The following is a 25,954-nucleotide window of genomic DNA, read 5'->3' on the forward strand; positions in this document are numbered from 1 at the left end:
CCAAGGATGTTGAGCTCAGGGATGACAGAATGAGAGAGGAGAAGGACTAGACTAAGTATTTATTTGGTCAATATCTTGGCGTTCAAGTTTTGGACAATCTTCTCCTTATTCAACCTGAATTTAGACTTCAGTTTCTCTATAAGGGGTTAAAAACTTCTAATTGAGATTTATTGGGTTAGTAAATTTCGATAAATTAAATACTAGCACAAAATACGTAAGTTAAGAATCTCGTGTCTATTGTCATCTGGTGACCAAGAATACATAATCATTCACGGTTAGATTTAATATCAAATGTTGAATCAATGGTGGGTGACCATGCATTCTTTTACTACTAAGTGACCAAGAGAGCATTTGTGGATAAATTAATAAGCTGAATTGTAGCAATGTCTTTAGATAATAGCCTAAGTTGCATTTTGGTCTTATTCTCATGCAACAATATGGTTAGCAATGCCCCACCCTGAATTTGATATTAGGGTTGAAATATAATTTAGCTTTAGTTGTCGTCAAAAAAGACCTCTCGTTACTAGGTCATTTCCGTTAGTACTGAAAAACATTATATTATATTTTAAGAAACATTGAAATTTCATCACAATAAATAGTTTGGAATCGTTGTAGTTCGTTACATACTAGGACCCACAACTAATCCCTATTTTTACCAAAAAAAAAAAAAAGAATAAAGGTCGTACCCAATGCACAAGGCTCCCACTTTACGCAGGGTCTGGGAGAGGTGAATGTCGGATAAAATTCTCTCCCCTCTAGTCCCCCTCCTCTCTCTCCTTTCTCTTTTTCTCTCTATAAAAATGTCAACACGAGATGTTGACATTGCTTAATTGCAAGTATTCAAATAGGATACGTCAAAGAGACAATTGGAAGGAAGAGAATCCGGATCCAAAAAATGAGAACCCTTTGGATAAAGGCCCTGATTATATATAACCAAAATTAAACATAAGGCTCGTTTGAGAAGTGCTTTCAAATGACTAAAAGCACTTTAGAAAAAACGTTTACCAAGCCTCAATAAAAATGCAAGTTAATCCTCCAAAAGCACTTGAAGTAAGAGCCATGTCGAACTACAATGTCATTTGGTGAAAATTAAAACGTATTAAACTGATATTAAGCATCCCAAAAAAGAACATCCATTTGATTTTTTGATACTCTGAGACCAAAAACTGAATAACTGCAAGCACATTATATGTGCATATTTGACTCGAGTAGCAACAATATCTAAAGGCCTGGAAACAAACATCACCCTCTTCAACAGACAATGGACCTCCGATCAAATGTCAGCACGCTGTGACTTCGCCGAGATTCCATAATAAAATCATACTAACACCCTCTCCATATTCGGCCAAAAACGCAAAGTCGATCTGAAACACCAGCGAAATTATCAAGATGGCGAAGAAACATGAAATCAACAGAGTAATGAATGAAGCATAGTAATATTTGTACCCCAAATAAAAGAGAACGAAGCAGAGTAACATACCATCATATGGGTTAATCAATCATCCAGGTAATAATAGGACCCAGCAGCTTTTTGTTCCCTATCCTTCGTCGACTCCAATTTGTTGATTCTTGGGCGATAGTTAGTCGGGTCACGCCTAAATGTGATATCAAGATGCTGCACGCATGCATCATTTTGAAAAAATCGATGAAGAGCAAAATTAAATTCTTATCATCACACACTAATATAGTTGGAGGCCAAAACAATAGAGTGAAACGAAGAAGTTGCAACACTTACAGATAAGAAGAGATTCATCCCCGTCAACAATGACTGCGGAGCATTTGCAGTACAATCAATTGATGCCTGCCCCTCATAGACAATAACTCTATCTGCCAAGTAGGTAGCCATGATAAAGTCATGTTCAACGATGAATGCCGTTTTCTTAGCATGTAGGATGAACCTCTTTATGACTTTGGATGCAACAATACGCTGCTCAGAATCAAGATACGCACTCGGTTCATCTATAAGATATATATCTGCAGGCTGCATTAAGTAAATAGAGACGTAGATTAGAATGTGTCCGTGATAGCTGATTCGCAAGCATTTTCACCAGTTAGAACAACAAAAAACTATAACTCAGCCTTCCCAGTGAAACAATAAAAAAAAGAGTGAATCTGTTATTGTGAACTAATCACTAGATTTACAATGTCAAATTGAAGGCAAAGGATAAACAAATATTTGGCAAGAGAACAAAAAAATTATTTCAAGGTTTTAGAGCACAAGCATAGGAATGACAGATGGTCATGATATATGCCAAACTTGTTCAAGGACGGAAAATCTAAAACAAAATGGCAGGGACCACACTTAACAGACTACAACACAATCCTGATTCCTGTATCCCTTCCTTTTTTCCAAAAATTTGCAAGGCCCCTGGCACTCCCACCTCCCCGTAGGTTAGACATCATAATATCATTTGTTTTTTTACCCTCATCCCAACTTCCAAACTCAGATAGACAATTCCCGCCTGCTCAGATGCATCCAAGGCAACAAATAGAAGGGAAACATAAAGTGTTGAAAAGGATTCATTAGGACAACACAAAGGCCCATTTTATTAATCACATGGGAACCCTATCTCTCCCTTCTTACTCTATACTCACAAGACTGATAATAAGGAAAAAGTAAACACAACTTCTAATTTTCAGAAGCAGGAAATGAAAAGAAATATATAGCCAGTTGAACCTTGTGACCTTTCACCAAGTATTTCAACTAAACTACCAAACCATCTGTTGAAAAACAAGAATCTATGAAAACAATCAATGCTTACAGAGAATATTCAGGCTTCTCAAATTCATAACCAAGACATATAAAAGAGCTTTCCGCATCAACGTCATATAAGCAACCCAGCAGAACAACAACATTACTTTTACTAATTTGATTTATGTCAAGAATAACAATAATTTACCTTCCCGAGGCATAGGCATAATGCAACCCTTTGCAACTCTCCACCAGAGAGATTCAGAACTTCTTGATCCATTAATTGTTCAATAAGAAGAGGCTTCATCACATCTGACATGAATTGGGGATGAGTATATGAATCACGAATTTTTGAATGTAACAAGGCTCTGACAGTGGATGGAAACTTTGGACTGATTTTCTGGGGCTTGTAAGAAACATTGAATTCAGGTATCTCCACATCGGAATCTTCTACAGAATCAGGTTTCAATAGACCAGCCTGAAAATTGGGCAATATGCTAACTCAACATCTGAAGCTGCAAAGCAACTATGACTGAAGAAAAAGAAGATGAAAATAAAGAATACCAGCATACGGATGAATGTTGTCTTCCCTGTTCCATTCTCTCCCAGCATTACAATAATCTGAGAATCAGTAAATTCACCTTCAACCGCACGAAGCCTGAAGTTCCCCTGAGTTTTAGTCATTGATGGGTATTTATATCGTGCATATGTCTCAATTTCCTCAGCACTTTCCTGTGGAGTCTCAGCAACCTGGTAAAGACAACAAAGTAAATCACAAAGCAATAATAAGTCAAGGGAGTCTTTCTTTTTTCCCAGTTACAAGTCAAAAGAGCATTTCATGGATAAAATTTATAATCTTGCCTTGAAGGTCAGAGATTCATCCCGGAACCTAAGATTTTCTGTAGGAACAAATCCAGCCAAGAAGATGTTGATTCCTTCTCTAACTGAGAAAGGAAGAGTTACAACTCCATATGCACCCGGTTTCCCGTATAAACAGCAAATGAAGTCTGATAAGTAATCCAAGACACTAAGATCATGCTCCACAACAATTACATAGCTGGAAAATATAAGAAAATATGACTATTAGCTAAATATGCAGTAAGACAATCAAGAAATGGAATCCAAACAAACCATGCAATTCAATTTTGAGAAAATAAGAGAAAATATAAAATTAAACCTATTAGGCCTGAGTAAAGATCGGACAACTTGCGCAGCTTTAAGCCTTTGTTTGACGTCAAGATAACTTGAAGGTTCGTCAAACATATATATCTCTGCATGCTGTATGGCAACGACAGCAATAGCGAATCTTTGAAGCTCCCCACCGGATAAATCCCCTACCTTACGCTCTATAACCTGGTTCAGCTCAAGGTCAGCACATAATTTTTCCTTCATATCCCTCTCATCTTTCTGACTGAGCACCTCCCCAACATTCCCTTGAACTGCTTTTGGAATGTGATCAACATATTGAGGCTTTATAATGGCCTGTTAAGTAAAAAGAATATTATGCAAATAAGCAAGAACAAATATAACATAAGACAATATAATGATTAGAGACAACAAAAGATGGCCAAAATATACCCACGATAGAACACACAAAATTATATTCATTTAAATGCTAAACTTTTAGTACGAAAGATTATGGGCATCAAAATCAAATGGTACCTTCAAATTATCTTCCAGGATACGGGTAAAAAAATTCTGCAACTCGGATCCTCGAAAGTAGGTCAAGATTTCCTGCCAATCTGGAGGATTCTGCAAAAATAAAAAATAAAAAACCATCAAGATAAGATAATCGAAGAATGCACCAAACATATTTGAAACATAATAAACTTGTCGAAGAAGGGGAATTTCTGTAAGGAGTTTTACTTTGAAACGACCTAAATTTGGTTTCAACTTTCCACCCAAAACTTTGAGGGCAGTTGACTTCCCAATGCCGTTCGTTCCAACCAAACCAAGAACTTGACCTGGCCTTGGGACTGGTAACCTGAAATTGAAAAATTTATGTTATCCCAAACCACATAAATGCAAAAGCGATCACTTCCCGGTAATGTCGTGAGGAGCTAACCTGTGTAGCTTGAAAGTGTTAGGCCCATAGCGATGGGTTGTATCTTTGTCTAAATCCTTTGGCAAGTTAATGATTTGGATTGCTTCAAATGGGCATTTCTGCATCATCAGACGGTATAGAGTCCAATTAATGCCTTTAAAACACAAGATAAACAGGCAAATGACAGTAACAGCACTTCTTACATACCTTAACACAAATACCACATCCAATGCACAATTCTTCTGAGATGAAAGCAATCTTGGATGCAGGGGTAACCTCGACACATAGTTTACCTGCATATAGACTGATTAGTAGTGTGTATGTTTGTAGCACTATAGGAAAACAACATAAATATATTAAGACCACATAAAGACAAAGATAATAAAAAAGCAGCTCATTCACAAAAAAGCAAACACAGTTGCTATGATAATGCATAACAGGAACTCGCCAACAGAAACATTAAATCCATTTGAAGCCACCTCATTATATGCAAGAGCTCATGCCTGTATTTTTAGTAACCTTCAATAGAAGCTTTCCTTGATTTTATAAACCAATAATCTCTTTCTATGGCAAGCTTTGAGCATAATTAAATTTCTAAGTGTTTCTCCTTGCAGGAGGCATTCCATTACCTTTATCTCCTTTTATTTACTTAACATAATCATCGAGTCATTCTCCCGTCACAAGTAGCTTCCACGACCATTTGAACACAAATAATATGTTTCAAGATAAATACCAATTCGCATGATAAAAAAAACAGCTGACAAATCCAAGTTATCAAGAACCGTGCATCACAGAAACCATATAGAAATATAATAGCAAGATCACAATTCACTTTTGTTTTCAACAAAACAAAACAAACCATTATCTGAGTAATCTAATTAGTCCTGATATTTATTTCTTTTATGAAGAGCGACAGACACGTATACACATATTGTTACATAACACTAATGGAAATTATATAAGTAAGAAGGGGTTACTGTAACATACCTGTGATGACAACAGGACAGCTCCTCTTGCATTCCTGGCGGCACTTCTTGGGTTTGCATCTGTCCGAGCTCACTATAGCTATACGGGTCAAACGGTCTGTCATCTCCTAATCTTCTTCTGTCCATCCACAGTAAATCCACAGATCAAATTAAGCAAAGGATCAAATGCACACAGACTGAGCAAGAATCAAACTACTGGTGTTGATGGGCCGAAAAATATTTAAATTTGGGCAAAACTAAATCCAGAGCAAGCTGGCTAGTTTGTTAATTTTGCAATCCAATCCAACCTATTATCCGCACCCAAAGCTGAGAAGCAACCCAACAGCTCAAACCATTCGCCTGAATATGTCTACATGTATGAAAAAATAATAAGCCCCAGCATGAATTTCAACATTACTAAAAACCCAATCCCTAATTTCACCAAAATCCCCTATAATCACAAATTCACAATCACGTCCCCTCCTTTTCATATTAAAAAAAAAAACCCCAAATATCACAATCAAAAGATGACTCTTTTAAGCTCAAAAGCAGATTCTTTTGCTCAAATCTCAATCGCAGGCTAAAGAAATACCTGTTTGGCAATAGATGAGAAAATGGAGGAGAAACTTGAGTCGGATCAGCTGGCGGCTGCAAGCAGAGAAGGAGTAGAAAATACACTGAACAGTTACGGAGAACAACGAAGGGTATCAAACTGAGGTGGCGGTGGAGGCTGAGACTGAAAAATGGAAGCTAAGAAAGAGAGAGAGGGGATAGAGGGTGAGCGACCGTTAAGAGTAGGGAAGGGCAGGTGTGGAAATTGCGCGATAGTTAGACAAGGGAGGGAAGGGCCTCTCTGTTCTCCCTCACACGCCCAGAACTTTTGCCTTTCCGATTAATACCCTCATGAAGTTCATTAAATTCTCAATTGTAACCCTAACACACTCATATCACCAACCGTCATCTCAAAATCATACCATATGGTCATGCCTTACTTTTGTTTACATTCATTGAAGAGCGCAATGCTAAGGGATTATTTTAAAATGAGATAATTCAGCTACTTTGTACTACGGTTTAGTGATATTCTTTTTCACTTGTAAGTGAGAGGTCTTAGGTTCGATTCCTCGTCGAAGGCGAATTTGAACCATATTATTGCTAGTCCATTGTGAGACTAAGCAACTCCCTCCTTCCAAGTGTAGATAATATGTTTGTTAAATAAAAATAAAATAAAACAAAAAAGACTTTTCATGAGCTCTCTGCTGAGTTTAATGTTAATTCTCATGTCAATATTATAAAACGTTGTGCCAAAAATTAGTTTAGTACAAGAATAATCTTCTAGGATAATCATCATTAAGGTTGTCGTTTTACATTTTATTCATTACAAAATTAATTTTCAAATTGATTGGAATTTTGTTTCGTTATTAAATTCTTTACTTGCAAAAACTATGAATAATCAGGAATAGTTAAAGGTAAAATTTGATAGGGCGGTTACGCCACTCTCATTTGCAATGATACTTTGTATATTGAGAGATTATATGAGTGAGACCTGTTCTACCTGACTATTTAGCTCGTCAGGCTCCCTACCCAAGTTTCTCTCTATTGTATGGGCATTGGGTTTGCATCTTAATTTGCTAAAAGCTCAAGAAGAGGATAATCGAATACACAGTGGAGTTGTAATTCTAATAGTTAAGTTTGTTTAACCCTGCATTTGAATTATTGTGTTGATTCTCCTTCTCCAAAATCACTTGTATAAAAACGCACAATAGCTTAGGTTTGTGGGACTTTTTATAGGAGTCGATGCCACAACATAAAAGCTTTGAGATTTTCTTTTAAAACAGATATTAAAGTTAACAGAAATAATTGAAATAATGTAGACTTTGAGTGAAAAATAAATGGTAAAACCCTAACACCCTAAGACCATCTCCAACCCTTGGGCTAAAAGCCAAATTTTTTAGCCCGAAAAATTTGGCTTTTAGCCCAGAAACATTTTTTCTGCTCCAACCCTTCTGCCCTAAAATTTTAGCCCCGAATTATTAAAGAATGAACTTAGGCTAATTTTTTTTCTTAAATCAATTTAAAAAAAATAAATATGTAGATTATTGTAAATTAATTTTATGAACATTTTAATCTAAAAAAAATTTAAATTCCGATAAACATTTGACATTTAGCCCGGGGGGAAAGCTGGGGGGTATTTGGCCCAGAAATAACATTTGGCATTTAGCCTAAAATTTTAACATGGGTTAGAGAGTGTTTGGGGGGTAATTTGGAGGGTAATTTGGTTTTTAGCCCAGGTTTGGAGATGGTCTAACAATTCATATGGAAATCTTAAAAAATAATGAATATTATGCCTTCCCTTGGAGAGATTTTTCAGTGTGACCGGTATATTAAATAGTACACCATATATCACTATACAAATGGTGAGATATGTGTGCTAAAAAGTTAATAACTTAAAAAATAAAATGTTTCACCACTTTTATTAAAACACGTGGTGTACCAGTGTTCCCGTCACAATTAAAAATTTCTCCTTCCCTTGCCTTCAATCAAATCCATCCTTAAATTTTTGAAAGTTTGACAAAAGAAAGTAGCCGTTATATTTTTTCCAATATTAGACAAATTTACCACCCTAAGCATTCGTGATTGAATTCGAAATATTCAAACGGATCTATGAACACCTAATATATATTGGAAACAAAATCACTCAGAAATATGTGATTTCCTCGAAATTTTGAGAAGCAAAATCTTTTGGTTAGATTGTAAAGAATCTGTGGTAATATCTAAATATGATTTCCAATAATCCAACGAGATGTGCAGCTTGCAGATTTTTGAGAAGAAGATGCCCTCAAGATTGTGTTTTGGCCCCCTATTTTCCCTCCTCCAATCCAGAGAGATTTGCTTGTGTTCATAAGATCTTTGGTGCCGGCAACATTACCAAAATGTTAGAGGTAAACAATTAATTAAGATATTGCTCATCATTAATTAAGTAGCATTTGTCCTAAACTGCGGCGAGGTTGGGATTTGAACTCGGATGCATGAGGAGAGAACATCTACTCTAGCCAATGCCGCTACACTCATGCATGTTCATCACACGGAGGAAGACTTTCTTATTGCCAGTTGCATAAAACCGTTTTTTTTATTGGTGGAATAAGGGAAATTCGAACTTGAGACCTTTCTAAACATGTATACGAGAAACATATACATGTATTTTCCTCACTACCTTAACTCCAAAGTTTTGTCGAAAATATAGAAATAATTGAAATCCTTGTTCTTATTTTTCGGATATGCGAGTGTACCGAATTTGTCTATAATCATAAATAATCGTCTAATTGTATTGTAAATGCAGCAACTTCCAGTCCATTTAAGAGAAGCAGCAGCAGACTCCATGTTTTACGAGGCATCGTTACGCGTTGAAGATCCAGTTTATGGATGTGTTAGAATTATTTCTCAATTGCAACACCATATATTGGAGGCTCAATCCGAGATACTCAAGACAAACGGTCAAATAGCATCCTACATTGCACAACAGCAACTGCACCAGCAGCAGCAAAATGTCGTTCATGGTGCAAGTTACCAGCAAGACATGCAGATCAGTGAATATTCGGGGGTTGGCTGGGACGTGCAAACTTTAGCAAATGACTCTTACTTTCACACATAAAGATGTGCAAATCTTTGCAGACATGAGCTATGCCAGTTAGCGAGGGCAGTGTGCCGACTACATGCATTCAAGTTCAAATTCTTCTCCCTAGAGATTAGAATAGCATAGAATATCGTTTTTGTTAGAACAAACAGATGAGCTTATTTTGTTTAGTCCAATGATTGATAAAATTTGTTTCTTCTGAGTGCAAAAGCAATTTCCAAAGAGCAAGATTTTGAAGTGAAAATTCGAAAAAAAATTACTCCAAAACAGTAACAGCTTTCTATTTACACTTTGCTAATAAATTACACAGCAATTTACTAATTGGATATACAAATCTGTGACGAGCAAACTCTTACACAAAAGCTATAGAAAATAGTGGTAAGGAAGGAGATGCCATACTATAACCATCCTTTTATGCCGGAATATTTTCAGGCGAAAAAAGAATGATAGATCGCTATTCTCGTGTGCCCTGAGAAACGAGGAGGGGGAAAAACCGAAAAGGGCATACCCACGGAGAAGGATTTAATCCGTCTTTGGCCAAATGCATATCCTCCTAGTTTGACAGATCAATAGAGCTGAGTTTTGAGAACGAGAATCCTCAATTTCCTTATTTATTTCTCATAGTAAGAAGAAACTCGGATGACTAGCGTGATCTTCCAAAGATGTTCTGAAAATTGAAGGTTTGATAGCATGTACATGTACAGAACATAACTAGGGAGATGCGCATTAGGTATTACGATTACGAGAATTTCTGTACCGCTGAATAGGCCGACTGAAGTACTGGGAAAACGGAGTCTTTGGGACCGGAATTAGTTTTCCAATAACAGCAAGAGGCCAACTATCGGAAAATAAAGGCAGTTAAGTTACTAAGATTTCGAAACAAAAATAACTGGCATGTTTTATTAAACGTTAGCCAAACTTTAGCCAGTTAGAAAAACATAAGCATTGTTCAAGTTAACTTACCTGACAATGGCAATTCCCAAGCATATGAGCCATTGCTGCCATGATAGTCTCACTGTTTTTGTAAATTTTCCGAGGAACATAACGATGATTATCTGAAATTGGAGTTAAACTCGGTAATTGTATACAGGAAGAACCCGAAACCAGAATATAAATGCAGTGGCCTCTCACCTGAAGTACCAATGTGATTCCTATTATTCCCATGAAGAGGTAGTTTTTGGTCACTCCGATGAACACATTTATTTCTTCAGGTTTTCGAGCATTGAACTCATTGAAAATCTGTCAAAAGTCAAGATAGGTGTTAGAACAAATAATAAATCCAGCTTAACTAAACAATTGAAACGCAACTCCTAATCGTAATACCACATAACTATTTTTAAGTCCCATACTTACTTGGCAAAAGACGAATGCATTGAATATGAGAGTATTCTTCACACCAATGGCATGCTTTTGGACATCCTTCTGCAGACCAAGAATGCGATTTCCCTTAAAGTTGAGGACAAGGAGGACGGTAACTTGATACATAGCCTGTGCCAAGTAAAAGCGATGAAATTAGAGAACAGATTCATACAATGTTAATATATGATGCTTCAACTGCGATGTTTGTAAAAGTGCAAAACGATAATCCAAAAGAGAGGAGGTACCTGAACGAGTAGGTTCCTCCACATGATGTTCGTTATAAGAGGTGCCCTAAGAAACAAATATCAGATTATTACTTCACTCAGACGGAATCTAGAATACAACAAAATTTAACTTTGAATAGTATCAAATTCAGATTGTTAAGAGTATGTAATTGCTGGCACTATCTTATACCTCCGGCCAACTGGTGTTCTCTGCATAAGGTTGTCTGTAGGTGGTTCGGTAGCCAATGCAAGTGCTCCTAGAGTATCCATGATCAAGTTAACCCACAGAAGCTGTACGAAGAACATGAAATAAATTATTACAACCACAATGTACGAAGGAAGATGACAGAAAAGAAATGTGCTGTAAAACTCTTTCACTCATTTTTGTTCTGGCTTCATATTCCAGATTGTGGGGGAGAGAGAGAGAGAGAGAGAGAGAGAGAGAGAGAGAGAGAGACCTGTACTGCATTTAACGGAACACTACCAGAAGAGATTGCAGCCACAACATTAATTACAAGAGCGGCAACATTAACAGTAAGTTGAAATTGGATAAATTTCTGAATATTTGCATACACAGAACGTCCCCAGCGAACAACCTACATAATGTACAGAGAGACATTCAGAATAGACAAAAATCACCACCCTAACCTCATCATTGCTTTACATTAAGTAGACTTACTGACCTTTACAACAGAGGCAAAATTGTCATCCAAGATAACGATATCCGAACTTTCTTTTGCAACTTCAGTTCCTTGAATGCCCATAGAAAGACCAATATCTGCCTAAAATACAAAAATGGTAAGATCTGATCAACTATAACAAGGAATTTTGCTAAAAAGACTGGTTATCGGGAAGTTTAAAACTAAAAAGACATGAAATCGCCAACCACATGAACTTATTAAATTCACAAAGATGACAAACCTCATGAAGTGCTGGAGCATCATTAGTGCCATCTCCTGTTACTGCAACAACTTCACCCCCCTTACGTAATGCTTGCACAAGCAACAACTTGTCATTAGGGGAAGATCTGCCCATTACCTATGCAACACCGTAATAAAAAGGTTCATTACCATTAGGTACAATCAGAGACATGCAATCTAGAAATAACAGAATTAGCAAGAGAAACAGACTGAAGATTTAAAGTTATAAAATTTTCCATAATGTAGGAACCATACTGTTATTTTCTTGGCGGTTTGTTCCCTTTCCTTTTCAGACAATTCACGGAATGTTTTTCCTTCGATGATAGTAGGCTCAGTTGCATCTTCGAGTGAAAGTAGTATTCCACACTCTAACGCGATGGCTTTTGCTGTTTGAAGATTGTCTCCAGTGACCATGCGTACCTACAGGTTCACAAAAACGAGATTCATCAGGTCATTTTCCAGACTTGAGAACCATAATATAAAATGTTTTATCATGTAGATAAGTATACATCATTATGTTTGCAGAAGTGTAGCATAAATCAAGATGTTATAATATCAATGAGGAAAGTTACCTTAACACCAGCTTCAGTGCATAGTTGCACTGCATCTTTGACACCAGGACGACAAGGATCCTAATCACCAACATACATATTAGCTAGGAAGAAAATACTTTATATTAAAAGCAAGGCCTAAGAAAATGGTACTGTCGATGCCGTAGGCCATCAAACAGATACGCAACGGTTGCTCTAAATAAATAACTGGAATAGTTGGGAATTTATTTTGTCCATGTGTGTGCGGATGAGAAATTAAATGGCAAGAAAAATAATTCAGTATCATGAGACTTGTTCTTGGACGCACCTTTATACCAACAATAGCAAGCAGGACAAGGTTATCTTCTGGTAAAGCCCATTGACTTAATTGCTCTTCATCAGTAGGAACTTTGTCCTGTTCATATGGTCTGTATGCAATGGCAACACACCGCAAACTGCGTTCTGCCATGTCATCAATAGCCGTCTTGAAAAACTCCTGCAAAGGATATAACAAGATATCATAACCAAATTTCACAGGATAATTTCAAGAGACAAATATTTCTCATTTTTCTAAGAGAAAAGGTGTAGTTATTGGCATAATGCTATCCCGCAATCCTCACTGTACAATTTTTTTCCTTGTGTTTTTGTAAATTTGGAGTGCATGATGATCTTTTTGGAGTGCCAATAACAGCTCCCTTCAAGAAAACGAGGATATATGAAATAACGATTGCCCACTCTTCTTTTTCGTGAAAACCCACATGTGGATTTTCTGAACATACGAGCAACATTTTTCAAAGCACAACTAAGCAATTTACATGCAATCCAATACCCTTATTCCGGATCTTCCATCCAAATGGACCCTAAGAGTTTTGTACGTATCAATTCTCATCGTTACCAAGAGCAGAAGTGCCAGATATAGCCCTTACTCTCATACATAACTTCCTGGAGTATGTTCATTTAAATTAAGTAAAATTCTGCTTGTTCCTAGATTTTATTTTCTCAAAATCTTTCAGAATATGTGTTTTTTATATATGTTAAGATTTTCTGATTATGTTTTTATGGCTCGTGTTCCCAACCTTGTCATCTTCAATATTCTGCGAGCAACCATCTGAGTCAAGATATTCTGTGCACGAGGCTAGAACTATCTCCGCTGCTCCTTTCCAATGTATATGAACTTTAGAGTCAGCCTGTCATGAAAAGAAAGAAAGTGAAGAAATAACATTATCACGCGATTAATCAGGCAACGAAAGAGAAGCTGAGCACAGAAAAGATTGAAGTAGCTCTATGGAGGTATTATCATGTATGTCTCACTATGTAAGTATATTAATCTTGCATTCAAAAATGCAGTAATAATTTCCAGATGAAAAATGCAGCGGGTTATCACCTTCCACTGGATATAGTCGATTTACTTCAAGCTCATATATAAAGTTATGCACCACGTGAGGCTTTCTAGATGGAATAAAGGCATCTTACTATGCAGATCCCACAGGGTCTTAATCTTGTGATTCCGAAATTGAAAATTTACACCTTTATCTAATCAAGTACCTGTTTTAGTGCAACACCACCTCGCTTTTTCTCCGAGTTGAAAGGGAAAACATGAAGGACTGTAGACTCCAATCTGATAACATCAAACTTCATCCCCAACTGCGATGCAGAATATGATAACTTAGAAAATCTTCAAATATTGGAAAACAAGAGTACCAGAGTATGCTAAAGCACATTTAAATGAACCTTGAATGCCCATGAAAGTATAGCCTTTTCCGTAGGAGATCCAGAAATCTCGACTTTACCACCCTGCTAAATAAATTGATGTTTTGTGTTTAAATACTAACATTTAAAATTGAGAATACCATCAAAGCTCAACAGCTCAGGAAAACAATGTCATTCCTCCCTTAATGATGCTGTGACAACTAAAGAGAAATATTACCGTTGGCTCAAATACGTTGCCAGTGGTATTGTGCGCAACGCCCTCACTTAGGAGAGTGGAAACCAGCGGATGCAACTGTGAGGTATCATCTGGCGGATTTATCTTTTTTCTCCCAACATATGCCTCAACCACAGTCATCTGCATCATCATATATTTTTGTCAGTATTTCTATGTTACCAATATATTTTTCATATCGAAACAACTACATGATACTGAGGTTTCACATGTTGACCAGTACCGTGCGTCCACAAATTGATGGAAATAAATTCAGTTTGAGCATAGAACACACCTGATTTAAAGTCAATGTCCCAGTTTTATCACTGCAAATTGTTGTTGCTGAGCCCATAGTTTCACACGCTGACAGTCTACGCACCTGCACATCTTTACCGTAAGAAACTAGTTTCACAAGATTTTTAAAAATCCATTTCCTAGTAGACGCAAAACTATCACAAAAAATGAAAACAGAATGATGTTCGACCAGTGAAAGCATTTACATTTAAGAAACCGAAAAACTTTTAATTAAAAAGAGCAAAGACACTTACCAATGCCTTATCTGCCATCATTTTCTTCATTGAGTATGCTAGCCTGTCACAGAATTGAAGACCAGATGCAAAGTTGATAACACAAATGAGAACTATATTGGTAATACTAGACTTAGATCCATTGTAATTGCAACCTGAAGCAAAAGTGGTGGATGCTACTTACGTCAAGGTAACAGCCAAAGGTAGCCCTTCAGGCACTGCAACAACCACAATGGTGACCTGCATGGTTCTATAGTTTGTCAAAGAAAGGCCAACATATAATCCTTAAACCGAAATGCATCCAGAAGCTTCACTTACAGCAATGGTGAAAATTTTCACTGCTCCATCAAAGGTTTTGCTAATGCTAGTCTGACCAGCTTTAAACTGTACGTTTCCCTCTAGATCTTTTGTATTTCCGGTAAAGTATCTAAAACATTAAATAAAAGTGAGGCTGATAAGATGATAAACAATTTATGTAATATATAGTATAATTATTCAATGATCACAATGTTACCTGCCCCAAAGGACGGCTAGCACCAAAGCAGCCACTGAAAGCCCAACTATGCCTATAAAAGTTGCAACTCCATTCAACCGCACCTATCACAGATCACCGGAAGATAATATATCTTGAGCTGTAAATAATAAAAAAAAATGGATTTCCCATAGATCAAACAACTATACTTGTGGAAAAATGCAAAAACCTGCAAAGGAGTTTCTTCACCAGTATCCTCTGAGATGCTCGCCATCAATAATCCCCATTCAGTATTGATTCCAACACCAGTTACCTACAGATAGCCGAAAAGGTGAAGCCGCCTGGTGGTACTGGTACTGACAGTCACGTATTACTTTAAGAAGAAAAAAGGAGACTAGGAACAAAGCATTATAGGGATAATTCCAGCATCAAAACAAATAGACATGAAACGTTTGGTTGTTTCAGTCAAGTTATGATAAGTGCAGCACAATAAACTAATTGAAGTTACTTTACCAGCATAGTACCCACTCCATCAGCCACTTTGCAACCTGACATTAAGAAAGGTGCTTTCTGATCCTTGTGAACCTGAAAGAGATGGCGCTTAAGAATCATATCGGTAACGATCATAATTGAATTGGTGCAGGGTACCGTATAAGCACTCACAATCTTGCTTTCACCAGTCATGCTAGATTCATCAATAGCAAGTGAATGACCAGTGATTACGATTCCATCAGCAGGGACCTAAGTACAACAAGAACAACAATCAAGTAAGAACAAAATAATTTGGTTACGAATTGTAAAATTAATTTCCAATTAGAACAAATAAAACATTAAGTACACTCACTTGATCACCTATTCTGAGAGGTACAACATCACCAACCACAATATCAAATATTGAAATCGTTACTGATCTACCGCCTCTCATGACCTATAGAAATTTTCAAATATATAGTCAATTCAGCATCCAAAGAGTAAATGTTAATATTCCAAAGATGGCAGAGTGCACACCTCCAATTGTATATTTTGTTTTTCCGCGTTTAGATTTTGGAACTGAAGAGATTGCCGATAATCACTAACAGCTGGCAAACAAACAAATTTAAGGAACAGGAAAAAATTGGTCTCGTGCTTCCAAGATGAGTCTAACAGAAACAAGATCAAATCACAATTACAAATATCAATTCCAATACCTGTGACAACTATAACAAGAAACACAGCAAAGAAAATGCTTGCTCCGTCATACCATCCTTCCTCCAAACCCTATGAGGATATCAAAAGAAAAAAGGTAGACAAAACTGTTCAAAAAAAACATAGAAATACAAAGCACGCCCAGATAATTAGACAAACGAGCACCATTCAGTTACAGGTTAAATACGAGAATAGAGGATGCAAATGGTCGAGAATACCTCAGTTTTTAATCCGAGTGCCAATGACACCACTGCTGCGATGATCAAGATTATAAGAGTCAAGTCTTGCCAAGCTTCCCAAAGGAACCTCTGCAGGACAAAGCATAGGAATGAATTTCAGTTATTGCAACATGTTCCTGAATAAAACCAGAAAATAACAAAATGTAACACCTTGTAATTAGATAATATACCCAGAAACTCCGCCCTTTTTTCCGAGGATATGTATTTGATCCAAACACTTCCTTTCGTTTTACTACATCTGTTTCATCTCCACGAATTCCCTTCTCCACGTTCGATTTTAGCAACGCTGATATGCCTTTAATCTAGTGAAATGATGATTGCATTATGTAAGTAGAGCAAACAGAACATTACGAAAACAAGGAAAAATACAGTTGCAGTTAACTTACCCCTCCATATTGCTGTAAAGCAGTAATATTGTTCTCCCTGGTCAATGTAACAAGTTGGTCTAGTGCAATTCCGTAATCACCACTGGGAGTTGGGGGCGCAACTGTTGTGCCTATCCCTATATCATCCGGGACAAAAGCAAATCATGCAAATAAGCAACTTGAATGGAATCTTCCGACAAGAGTGAAAGTAAAGCTAGAATTAATTATGTTGAAAAGAAAATCTGAACCGTCCAACAATAAAACACTAAAGTTATGGATCCAAAGAATATCGAGCCTGACAGAACACAACATGCAATAATGCTTCCCCTTCACGGTAGCCCTACCTTAGAACCTAAACCGAATGTGAGTCTAGCACGGGCAAAACTAAAGAGAGTACAGAAATAAGGTAAGTGATCAACATCATTTAGACAGCGGACCAGTATACAACGAGTTTGAGTACTGTATTGACTGACCATAAAATGCAAAAGCTTTAGTTTCAATGAAATAAGCCCAAAAATGTCCATGAGTCTAACACAGCAAACGTTGACAAACTAAATACTGTAAAACCTGTGGATGAAATACGTAACCTTCATAAAAATAGCACTGTAATTATAAATAACTGGAAGCTAGAGTGAACATACCAAGTTCCCGTTCTCCTGCCAATTTGAAAAGCAATGCTGCCTAAATATGACAAGCAATCATCAGTCGAACAGACAAAAATAGTTCCAATTACTGAATAGTTAATTATTGTTTGAAACATTACTCGTATGACTTGTGCATGGGATCTAATCATCCGCCTCCTTTTTTCTTTTTCTTCTTCCGCTTTCAAGTCCATAGTGTACCTGAACCGTCTGGAAGCATTTAGCACTAATGCCGCTTGCTGCCAAGAAAGTGATAAGCAAATGTAATTAGAACGATGATACAAAAAAATAATAATAATCACCACCAAAAAAAGATTATACCATTCCGTAACCGTGTAAAAAAAAATTTGTTACATTGAAAGGAATCGAACTTGAACCTATCCTACTGCTTGAGCTAACCCGAAGAGCTTCCAAATCTTGTACATTGGTAACACATAACTTTGCGTATGAAAATATGCGTAACGAGTGTAATATACCCCATTACATTGCATCAATAGCATCGGCAATATTTTCTAGGATTGAAACAAAATTTGATTCGATTCGATGCCGATTCGTTTCCACTTCCAACGAACCAAAAACAATGCTAGCAAGCACGACATTGCATATCATATTATACATAAAATATCAATGGCATTAACTAATACGTGACTGATTTGAATCCACAAAAATGACATTGCTTTTTGCAATGCAATCAGTGTAATGTGAATGAAATGGAATGCGTATAACACGTACCCTCCATCTCCTGAGCGTCTCGTGAGGCGCATTCTTGGTGTGGGCAATGTCGAAGGGATCCGTCGGCATGTCGTTCGCCGCGGCAGCGTCGTAGTCGAACTCGGTCTCCAGTCCCACCCTCGCCCCTCCTCCCCCTGCCTCCATGTCGTGTTGGTTCTGCTCCGACAACGACGTTGGCAACAACCCGTTCGTGGAAGACGAGGAACCACGTGACGCAGCCATCTCTCAATCGTCGTACGCTACGAAAAAAGAGTTTGCTCCTCCTCCCCCTCCTCCGTCCTTTTTAACTCGAGCGCTCCGAACCTGTTCTGGTGCCCACCTACCTAGCTAGTCTCCCAAAATTAAAAAAAACACCAAACAAAAACAAACAAATAAAATAAAATTGCCAAATAAAAAAAAAACACAGAAGCTAAAGCTGATTAACAACACGCCAAAAACAACCACACACCAAAAGAATCAACGTTTCTTTTCTGTTTCGTTTTTTTACCATACTGGCGATGCTACTGTCTCTATTTTTCCGGCGAACAGCTATATAAATTTTACCGCGAATTCAGGAGGATAAACCGGAAACGAGAGCTTACCTGTACACGACTCGCTCTTCGCATCGTAGGCTGGAGGATAACGATAACCAGAGAAAGGACGAGAAATTCTGATTTTTTTTATTTTTTGTTTTTGTGAGATGAGATGAGTATGAAGGGAAAGTTCGAGGAAGCTTCGTGCTGTTAATGCATGTGATGTGCATGAGCACGACAGGAAGAGAAGGACTTATTGCTTATTTATATATATATATTGGGCGGTTCAAAAACAATCCATTACAACAATAATTCTTTTTTGGCGTGCAATGAAGAACACCATTATTTATTTAACAATGATGTTTGTGTTTAGGATACGTTTGTTGCACTAAATTATCTCATACTCGATTAATTTTAGAGATAAAACTGAATTTTCTAGACATGAACTTAGTAGCATGAGAATAATGAAGGGTTTAGTGATGTATGGACGACTAAATTAAATTTTTTTAGGTTGAAATTATTTTTTGTCATTTTCTCATTCATTTCATTAACATGGTATTATTATTAAGGGAGACTTTGGATGCGGTCCTTAGTCATTCTTTGATTGAAACCTTGTTAGTTTTTAATTTTTGATTGAGATCCCTGAAATTAATGTGATAATTTATTTTTATGTACGTTACTTTTTTTTTAAATTAAAAATTAGAAATTTTAGTTGTTTATATAAATGAGATTTTAAATAAAAAAACCATAATTTGTGGGATTAAAAATATTAAAATATAATCTACTATTGTGTGTGTGTGTGTGTAAACATGGGTACATTCATCAAAATTAACCAAAAAAATCAAAACATGGGTATATTCTTCAAAATCACAAAAAAAAAAAAAAAGATATTAAGCTTAATAACATTAGTAAATTTCTTCGGTTAAACTTGACATAGATACATTTTAAAATCAAAGAAAAAAGAATGTACCCATATAAGTTTAAAAATGGATTAGAAAAAAATTGAATAGATTTTATATTAAAAAAATGGTACATTTTACATATAACAATTTTGTATATTTAAGAATGAGTACATTTTAAGATTAAAAAGTTTTACATGAATGGGTACATATAATTAGCATGGGTACATTTAGCAAAATAAAAAGTACAAATAAAAAAATATGGGTACAAATACAAATAAACTTTAAAAAATATGGGCACAAAAAGAAATTAATATATGGGTACAAATTAAAATTGAAAAGAAAATTGGTACAAATTAAAAAAAATTACATATTAAAAATGGATACAAACTAAAACTAAAAATATATGATAAAAAATTTAGTCATAAATATAAATATACTAATTGTAACATTTTTAACATTAAACGAATATATTTAGAAATAAAAAATATTTAATTATTGAAATAATTAATGATTTAATAATACCAAGGACCTTGATCAAAAATTAAAAATGAATAGGATTTTAATCAATAGAGTAGTAAAAGGAAGGATGAGAACCTAATTTTTCCTATTACTAATCTAAACTTATTTTATTTGACTCTCTAAGAGATACTTTTTAGTATGACTGAACATCGGAATGGTGCACCAGGTGCTATCATATAAATGGTAAGATATGTGAATTAAAATTTTAATAATTTATAAAATAAAATTGTTCACCACTTAAATAAAAACACTTGATATAACACTTGTATTAGTATTCCGGTCAGATACTGAAGTGTCTCTACGTTTCCTTACTCGCTTCTTTGCACCGTCCACAATTGCTCCCAGTAAAAATCAAACCCGTAATTTCTCTTATTTTCGTTTGCTTTCTCTTCATATCAAACCCATTATCTCTCTTTCTTTTCATATCAAACCCAGAAATCCCTTGTTTTTTTCTCTATTTGCAGAGGCTTAGTCGGATTGTGTGGAGGCTTCGTCGGATCGCTGGTTGTGCAGAGGATTTGACGGACCTCCTCTGAAGTTGTGCAGAGGCATTGTCGGTCGTCGCCCACTCTGGTTGGGAGTTGTTGCGGACGACGCTACGCAGGCGTGAAAAGACGCAGGTTTGGAGACGAAGACCATCGGCTGGGATTTGGGTTTCGACGGAGACCGTCGGCTACAACCGGAAACGAGAGCTTACATGTACACGACTCGCTCGTCGCATTGTAAGCTGGAGGATAACCAGAACCGGAGGAGGAGGAGGAGAGATTTCTGATTTTTTTTAATTTTTTAAATTTTTTGTGAGATGAGATGCATCATTACTGGTATGGAAAGTTCGAGGAAGATTCGTGCTGAAGTGCATGAACACGACAGGAAGGGAGGGACTTGCTGCTTTTTACCCCCCTGTGTGTGTGTGTGTGTATTGTGCAGTTCAAAAATCCACTACCATATGTTTAGTGAGAAAACAATAATTCTTTTTTTTAGCGTGCAACGACAGATACCTTTATGTATTTAACAACAAGGAAGAAAATATCGGTGATATCGGAAATATCGGTAGTCCGAAAACACGAAAATATCGATGGAAATATCGGTAAAATATCGATATCGATAAAAATTACATGGAAACCACGGAAATTGTAAGAAAAACTTGGAAATTTTTATTGAAACTTTGTAGGATGTTTATTTAGTCAATTATCTATTAGTTTATCACAAAAAATTGGAAGGAAATGCATTGCATGATGGATTTAACATTATCAAGTTGATTATATAGCGATCTGACAAACATTATGAGTGTAGAAAATATGTAGTAATTAATGAAAGAAGTCTAAACACACCATAATCATTTATATATAATGAATTAGTACAATATTTTACACTTTAGAACCACATAGAGTTCCTATGAGGTTCAAATTTGTCACTATCTTCATCATCTCTATGTGTAGAATGAGTGTATTGTGAAGAGTAGTTATCAAATGATAAATCCCCAAAATAGTTTTGCATGTAATTGTTAATATGCCACCCATATGGATCCGAGATTGGTTGAGGTTGTCCATAAGAAAAATCATTTGAAGATTGAGGCTGTGATTGATTCCATGAGTCGCTCGATTCCATCCCAACAGGAATGGGATATGAAGGGTAGGGAAATGGTTGGTTATGAGTAAAACCATAGTTAGTACTTCCCAATCCAACAGAGTCTGAAGTTCTAGATAACGAGTCATCTTCTTGACTTGACAAAATCCCTTTGCCTCTTTCTCTGCGAGTATAGTCCTTCCCTATGGCACCAATTCCTGGTCCTGCCCGCCTACTGCCATGGTCATCATCCTGGGTTGCATGCGTGAAGTTTGCCTCACCAGTGAAGGGGCTCATATATCCGGGAGGTGGTGGTCCATAATAGTTTCCATATCCACCACCACTACCTCCAGCTCCACTACCTCCAGCTCCACTATGTCCTTCATCATTCCCACCTCCGGTGGTAGGTGAGTCTCCTGATCTTGTACTAGAGCTATCATTAGTATCAGCACGATGTTGTGGTTGTGTAGGATTGGAAAAAGGTGGAATTCCAGTGTTGCTTGGTCTTGGGTGCAAAAGTTCTTCGAAAGAGTCAGCGCTGCTAGATCCCACCTCCTCCTCTAATACTCTTTCTACATTTATCCCTTCATTACGTGCTTCTTCAGCAACTCTGGGAGCTGGGTTGCCTTCATCATCATCTAAATGAAGAGGTCTAATCCATTGAAAAAGTTGGTTACCCTCCGTATCATCATCTTCACCAACAATATCAAACACATCTAGTGGGTCACCACGGTCGACATGATCGATTTCTGCTTCCTTATCTCGAATTTGAAGCTTCATGTTGTAGTAGCAATAAACTAATTTTTCCAAGCTACTATGAGCCAACTTATTTCTTTGCTTTGTGTGGATGAGTGCAAATGTGCTCCAATTTCTTTCACAAGCAGATGAGGAAGCTGTTTGTGATAATACTTTTATTGCTAACTTTCTCACAGTTGGTGCATCGGTCCCATACATGATCCACCATTCAGCTACAATGAAAAATAATGTTGATAAGCCTAATAACTCCAACAAATTCTATTATAAACTTATAGTGAAATATGTTTATACTCACTAGGAGACATATTTGTTCGAGCAGCAACTGATGTTGGTTCTCCAAATGTTCTTCTTGCATCTTTAAACCATGTTAGCTGAATACAATAAATTGTGTTAGTTTAATCCAACAAAGTAATTATTATAATTTAAGTAATTGTGTACCTCATTTCCAAATTGGCCAACTGCTGGTGATGCAGGGTCTAATTTAGAGTATACATTATGTACAGCACGTATAAGGTTATCATCATCTCCAACACCGGGTCTGTATTGGTATCGGGGATTCAAATAATATGATGTTCAAAGAAACACATACTCTAATAAGATAAATAATACTTATGCAACTAAAGAAATGAATTGCAAATTATGACATAATTTATACCTACTGCATGCAAATCGTGGTATAATGTTTTATACCATCGGTCTTCAATTATTTTTACGACCCACCTTGCACCATGTTTTCTTTCCAATTCATCCTTCACTACACGCATCAACTCATATACAGCCCCCATAGTAGGATACACTTCTGTGTCAACGATCCGTAAAACTTTGTAAAGAGGTTCAAACACTTGACACACATGTTCTGTTTGACTCCAAAAAGCATGATCAAGCACTATACTTTCCACCATACGACCTGTATTTGAGCGGCTGAAATTGTGGTTGGCCCAATCGTCACTAGTGAATAGTTGCTTCAACCCTGCTTTCTTCTTGAGTAGGCTGTTTAATGCAATATAGTTGGTGGCGAATCGAGTGGTAGCTGGACGAATAATTTCTCCTCTGCAAAATTCACGCATCTTTGCCAACAACCAACCGTGATTGTAAATATAATTAGTGATCGTTCTAGCTCTTTTGACCACAGTAGCAACATTCTCTCTCTTCCCCATTGCTCAAACATAAGATCAATACAATGTGCTGCACATGATGTCCAAAACACATTATGATGCTTCATTAACTTTTTTCCAGCTTTGACAAATGCAGAACCGTTGTCGGTCACGACTTGGACAACATTATGCTCTCCCACCTCCATGATTACATCCCTCAATAATTTGTAAATATACTTGTAATTCTTTATATGGTCTGAAGCATCAACAGACTTCAAAAAAATTGTCTTGCCCTTGGAATATACCATGAAGTTGATGATAGATAATCTGGTCGGGCCGGTCCATCCGTCACACATGATTGTGCAACCATTAGTTTCCCACTTTGACCTCAACTTGTTAACATACTCGCCAATGTCTTTATACTCCATATCCAAATATTTGTTTCTTATCTCATAGGGAGTGAGAGGTTGTACTCCAACACCGGCATGTTGACATCCCACTACCATATTTTTGAAATGATGTGATGAAGCCTTCGCAGCAGGGACATTTTCATAGATAAAGAACTTGCTAATTAGACGCCCCATTCCCTCCTTCACATTACCTCCCTTGAAATAACTCCAAACACTCTTTTGACGTGCGTTGGATGACTTATATAAACTTGGGGCTATTGGTGGTGTTGGTTGTGATTCTCTAAGACTGCCTCCCCGTCTCATTTGTGCACCACCACTTGTCCCGGAACCTTGTCCCCTATTAGGAATTTTATGAAGGTGTTCTCTTTCCCATGCTGACTGTTTGGAGGCACGTAATGCTTGTTTCAAACTGCGTCGTTCTTCAGGTCCCATGTCATCATCACATTCGTCCTCATCGTCATCATCATCACTGTCAACCGCTTGGCCATAGACTTCTCCCCGTAGCCCAGCTCGAATATTTTCCATTCCTTGTGTCATCTTTTCCTTCTGCTGTTTTTTATTTTTTAATAATGTGCTGATGAATGCCTTCACTTCTGGGGGGACATTATCGCATCGTTGGACATTTTTTGCTGGATCTAATCCACTAAGATGGTACTTAAGTCGTGTCACTCCACCACTCTTCATTACCCGACCACAATATTTGCAAATTGTGCCATGTTTGTTTCCGTCTATTGGGTCGCTATGTTCCCAAGCTGGATCACGTTTACTAGCTCCACTAGACATCTTAAACGTACCTACATTTAATTTGATAAAACCTAATATTAATGAATAATAATCCAATTTGATAAAAAAATAATCACTGATGAATAATAATCCAATTTGATAATAATCCAATTTAATGAATAATCCAATTTGATAATAATCCAATTTAATGAATAATCCAATTTGATAATAATAAAAAAACCTAATATTAATGAATAATAATCCAAATTGATAAAAAAATAATCCTAATATAAAACATAGTGATGAATAATAATCCAATTTGATAATAATAAAAAACCTAATATTAATGAATAATAATCCAATTTGATAAAAAAAATAATCCTAATATAAAACATAGTGATGAATAATAATCTAATTTAATGAATAATCCAATTTGATAATAATCCAATTTAATGAATAATCCAATTTGAGAATAATAAAAAACCTAATATTAATGAATAATAATCCAAATTGATAAAAAAAATAATCCTAATATAAAACATAGTGATGAATAATAATCCAATTTAATGAATAATCCAATTTGAGAATAACAATAATATAAATATAAGTTAGGAAGGGCTTAATAAAAAGTTGTACACATGCTTTCTAATCTAACCTCCGACCAGGCTAACTAATATATTTCATATTAAATTCACAAACATGCAACTGAGATCCCCATGTTCTATTTTACTTTTTTTTTTTTTTTGGTCTTAACTTAATATTAATGAATAATAAAAAACCTAATATTAATGAATAATAATCCAAATTGAAAAAAAATTAATCCTAATATAAAACATAGTGATGAATAATAATCCAATTTGATAATAATCCAATTTAATAATAATCCAATTTAATGAATAGTCCAATTTGATAATAAGCCAATTTAATGAATAATCCAATTTAATGATTAATAATCCAATTTAACAATAATCCAATTTATTTGTTATTGTATAAATTACAATAATATAAATATAAGTTTGTAAACT

At 36.2% G+C, this 25,954-nt stretch overlaps 3 protein-coding genes and 1 long non-coding RNA gene across 13 annotated transcripts; 1 reads left to right on the top strand and 3 right to left on the bottom strand.

The window, feature by feature from the left end:
- Positions 1-887: 887 nt before the first annotated feature.
- Positions 888-6,691, bottom strand: LOC103443249 (ABC transporter E family member 2-like). Of its 3 annotated transcripts, XM_070804613.1 has the most exons (14): positions 6,294-6,551; positions 6,010-6,071; positions 5,724-5,840; positions 4,944-5,029; positions 4,758-4,855; positions 4,559-4,676; positions 4,355-4,444; positions 3,870-4,174; positions 3,554-3,749; positions 3,257-3,442; positions 2,901-3,170; positions 1,736-1,981; positions 1,481-1,615; positions 888-1,364 (listed from the first exon to the last, which is right to left on the bottom strand). In XM_070804613.1, exons 3-13 carry the CDS (start codon positions 5,824-5,826, stop codon positions 1,496-1,498), a joined length of 1,818 nt encoding a protein of 605 aa, XP_070660714.1. In that variant the 5' UTR covers positions 5,827-5,840; positions 6,010-6,071; positions 6,294-6,551; the 3' UTR covers positions 888-1,364; positions 1,481-1,495. The 3 variants fall into 3 exon arrangements, with proteins under 3 accessions (XP_070660714.1, XP_008380283.3, XP_070660715.1); XM_008382061.4 differs by lacking the exon at positions 6,010-6,071 and having other exon boundaries at positions 6,294-6,691; XM_070804614.1 differs by lacking the exon at positions 6,010-6,071 and having other exon boundaries at positions 5,724-5,837; positions 6,294-6,566.
- A 1,642-nt stretch (positions 6,692-8,333) lies between these two features.
- Positions 8,334-9,542, top strand: LOC103443250 (uncharacterized). Its single transcript, XR_011571441.1, has 2 exons — positions 8,334-8,640; positions 9,039-9,542. It is a non-coding gene; the product is annotated as an uncharacterized lncRNA (long non-coding RNA).
- A 46-nt stretch (positions 9,543-9,588) lies between these two features.
- LOC103443251 (calcium-transporting ATPase 9, plasma membrane-type-like) lies at positions 9,589-19,204 on the bottom strand. 8 transcript variants are annotated; one of them, XM_008382065.4, is made up of 34 exons: positions 19,029-19,204; positions 18,448-18,774; positions 17,838-17,954; positions 17,716-17,755; positions 17,096-17,211; positions 16,880-17,011; positions 16,689-16,778; positions 16,473-16,542; positions 16,294-16,364; positions 16,130-16,213; positions 15,949-16,026; positions 15,799-15,870; positions 15,515-15,598; positions 15,328-15,410; positions 15,132-15,240; positions 14,998-15,053; positions 14,835-14,877; positions 14,582-14,665; positions 14,293-14,430; positions 14,097-14,159; positions 13,911-14,009; positions 13,442-13,552; positions 12,694-12,861; positions 12,408-12,467; positions 12,091-12,255; positions 11,837-11,953; positions 11,599-11,697; positions 11,374-11,511; positions 11,106-11,206; positions 10,937-10,982; positions 10,686-10,820; positions 10,464-10,571; positions 10,296-10,387; positions 9,589-10,170 (listed from the first exon to the last, which is right to left on the bottom strand). In XM_008382065.4, exons 2-34 carry the CDS (start codon positions 18,667-18,669, stop codon positions 10,059-10,061), a joined length of 3,303 nt encoding a protein of 1,100 aa, XP_008380287.2. In that variant the 5' UTR covers positions 18,670-18,774; positions 19,029-19,204; the 3' UTR covers positions 9,589-10,058. The 8 variants fall into 8 exon arrangements, with proteins under 8 accessions (XP_008380287.2, XP_017190048.2, XP_070661461.1 ...); XM_017334559.3 differs by having other exon boundaries at positions 14,097-14,162; XM_070805360.1 differs by having other exon boundaries at positions 18,448-18,770; positions 19,029-19,200.
- A 2,483-nt stretch (positions 19,205-21,687) lies between these two features.
- On the bottom strand, positions 21,688-23,128 carry LOC139198529 (uncharacterized). The gene is made up of 2 exons (XM_070827398.1): positions 22,998-23,128; positions 21,688-22,914 (listed from the first exon to the last, which is right to left on the bottom strand). Exons 1-2 carry the CDS (start codon positions 23,005-23,007, stop codon positions 21,755-21,757), a joined length of 1,170 nt encoding a protein of 389 aa, XP_070683499.1. The 5' UTR covers positions 23,008-23,128; the 3' UTR covers positions 21,688-21,754.
- Between the last annotated feature and the right edge of the window lie 2,826 nt (positions 23,129-25,954).

Source organism: Malus domestica, chromosome 09 (assembly GCF_042453785.1).
Source record: "Malus domestica chromosome 09, GDT2T_hap1".
Lineage (NCBI taxonomy): Eukaryota > Viridiplantae > Streptophyta > Magnoliopsida > Rosales > Rosaceae > Malus > Malus domestica.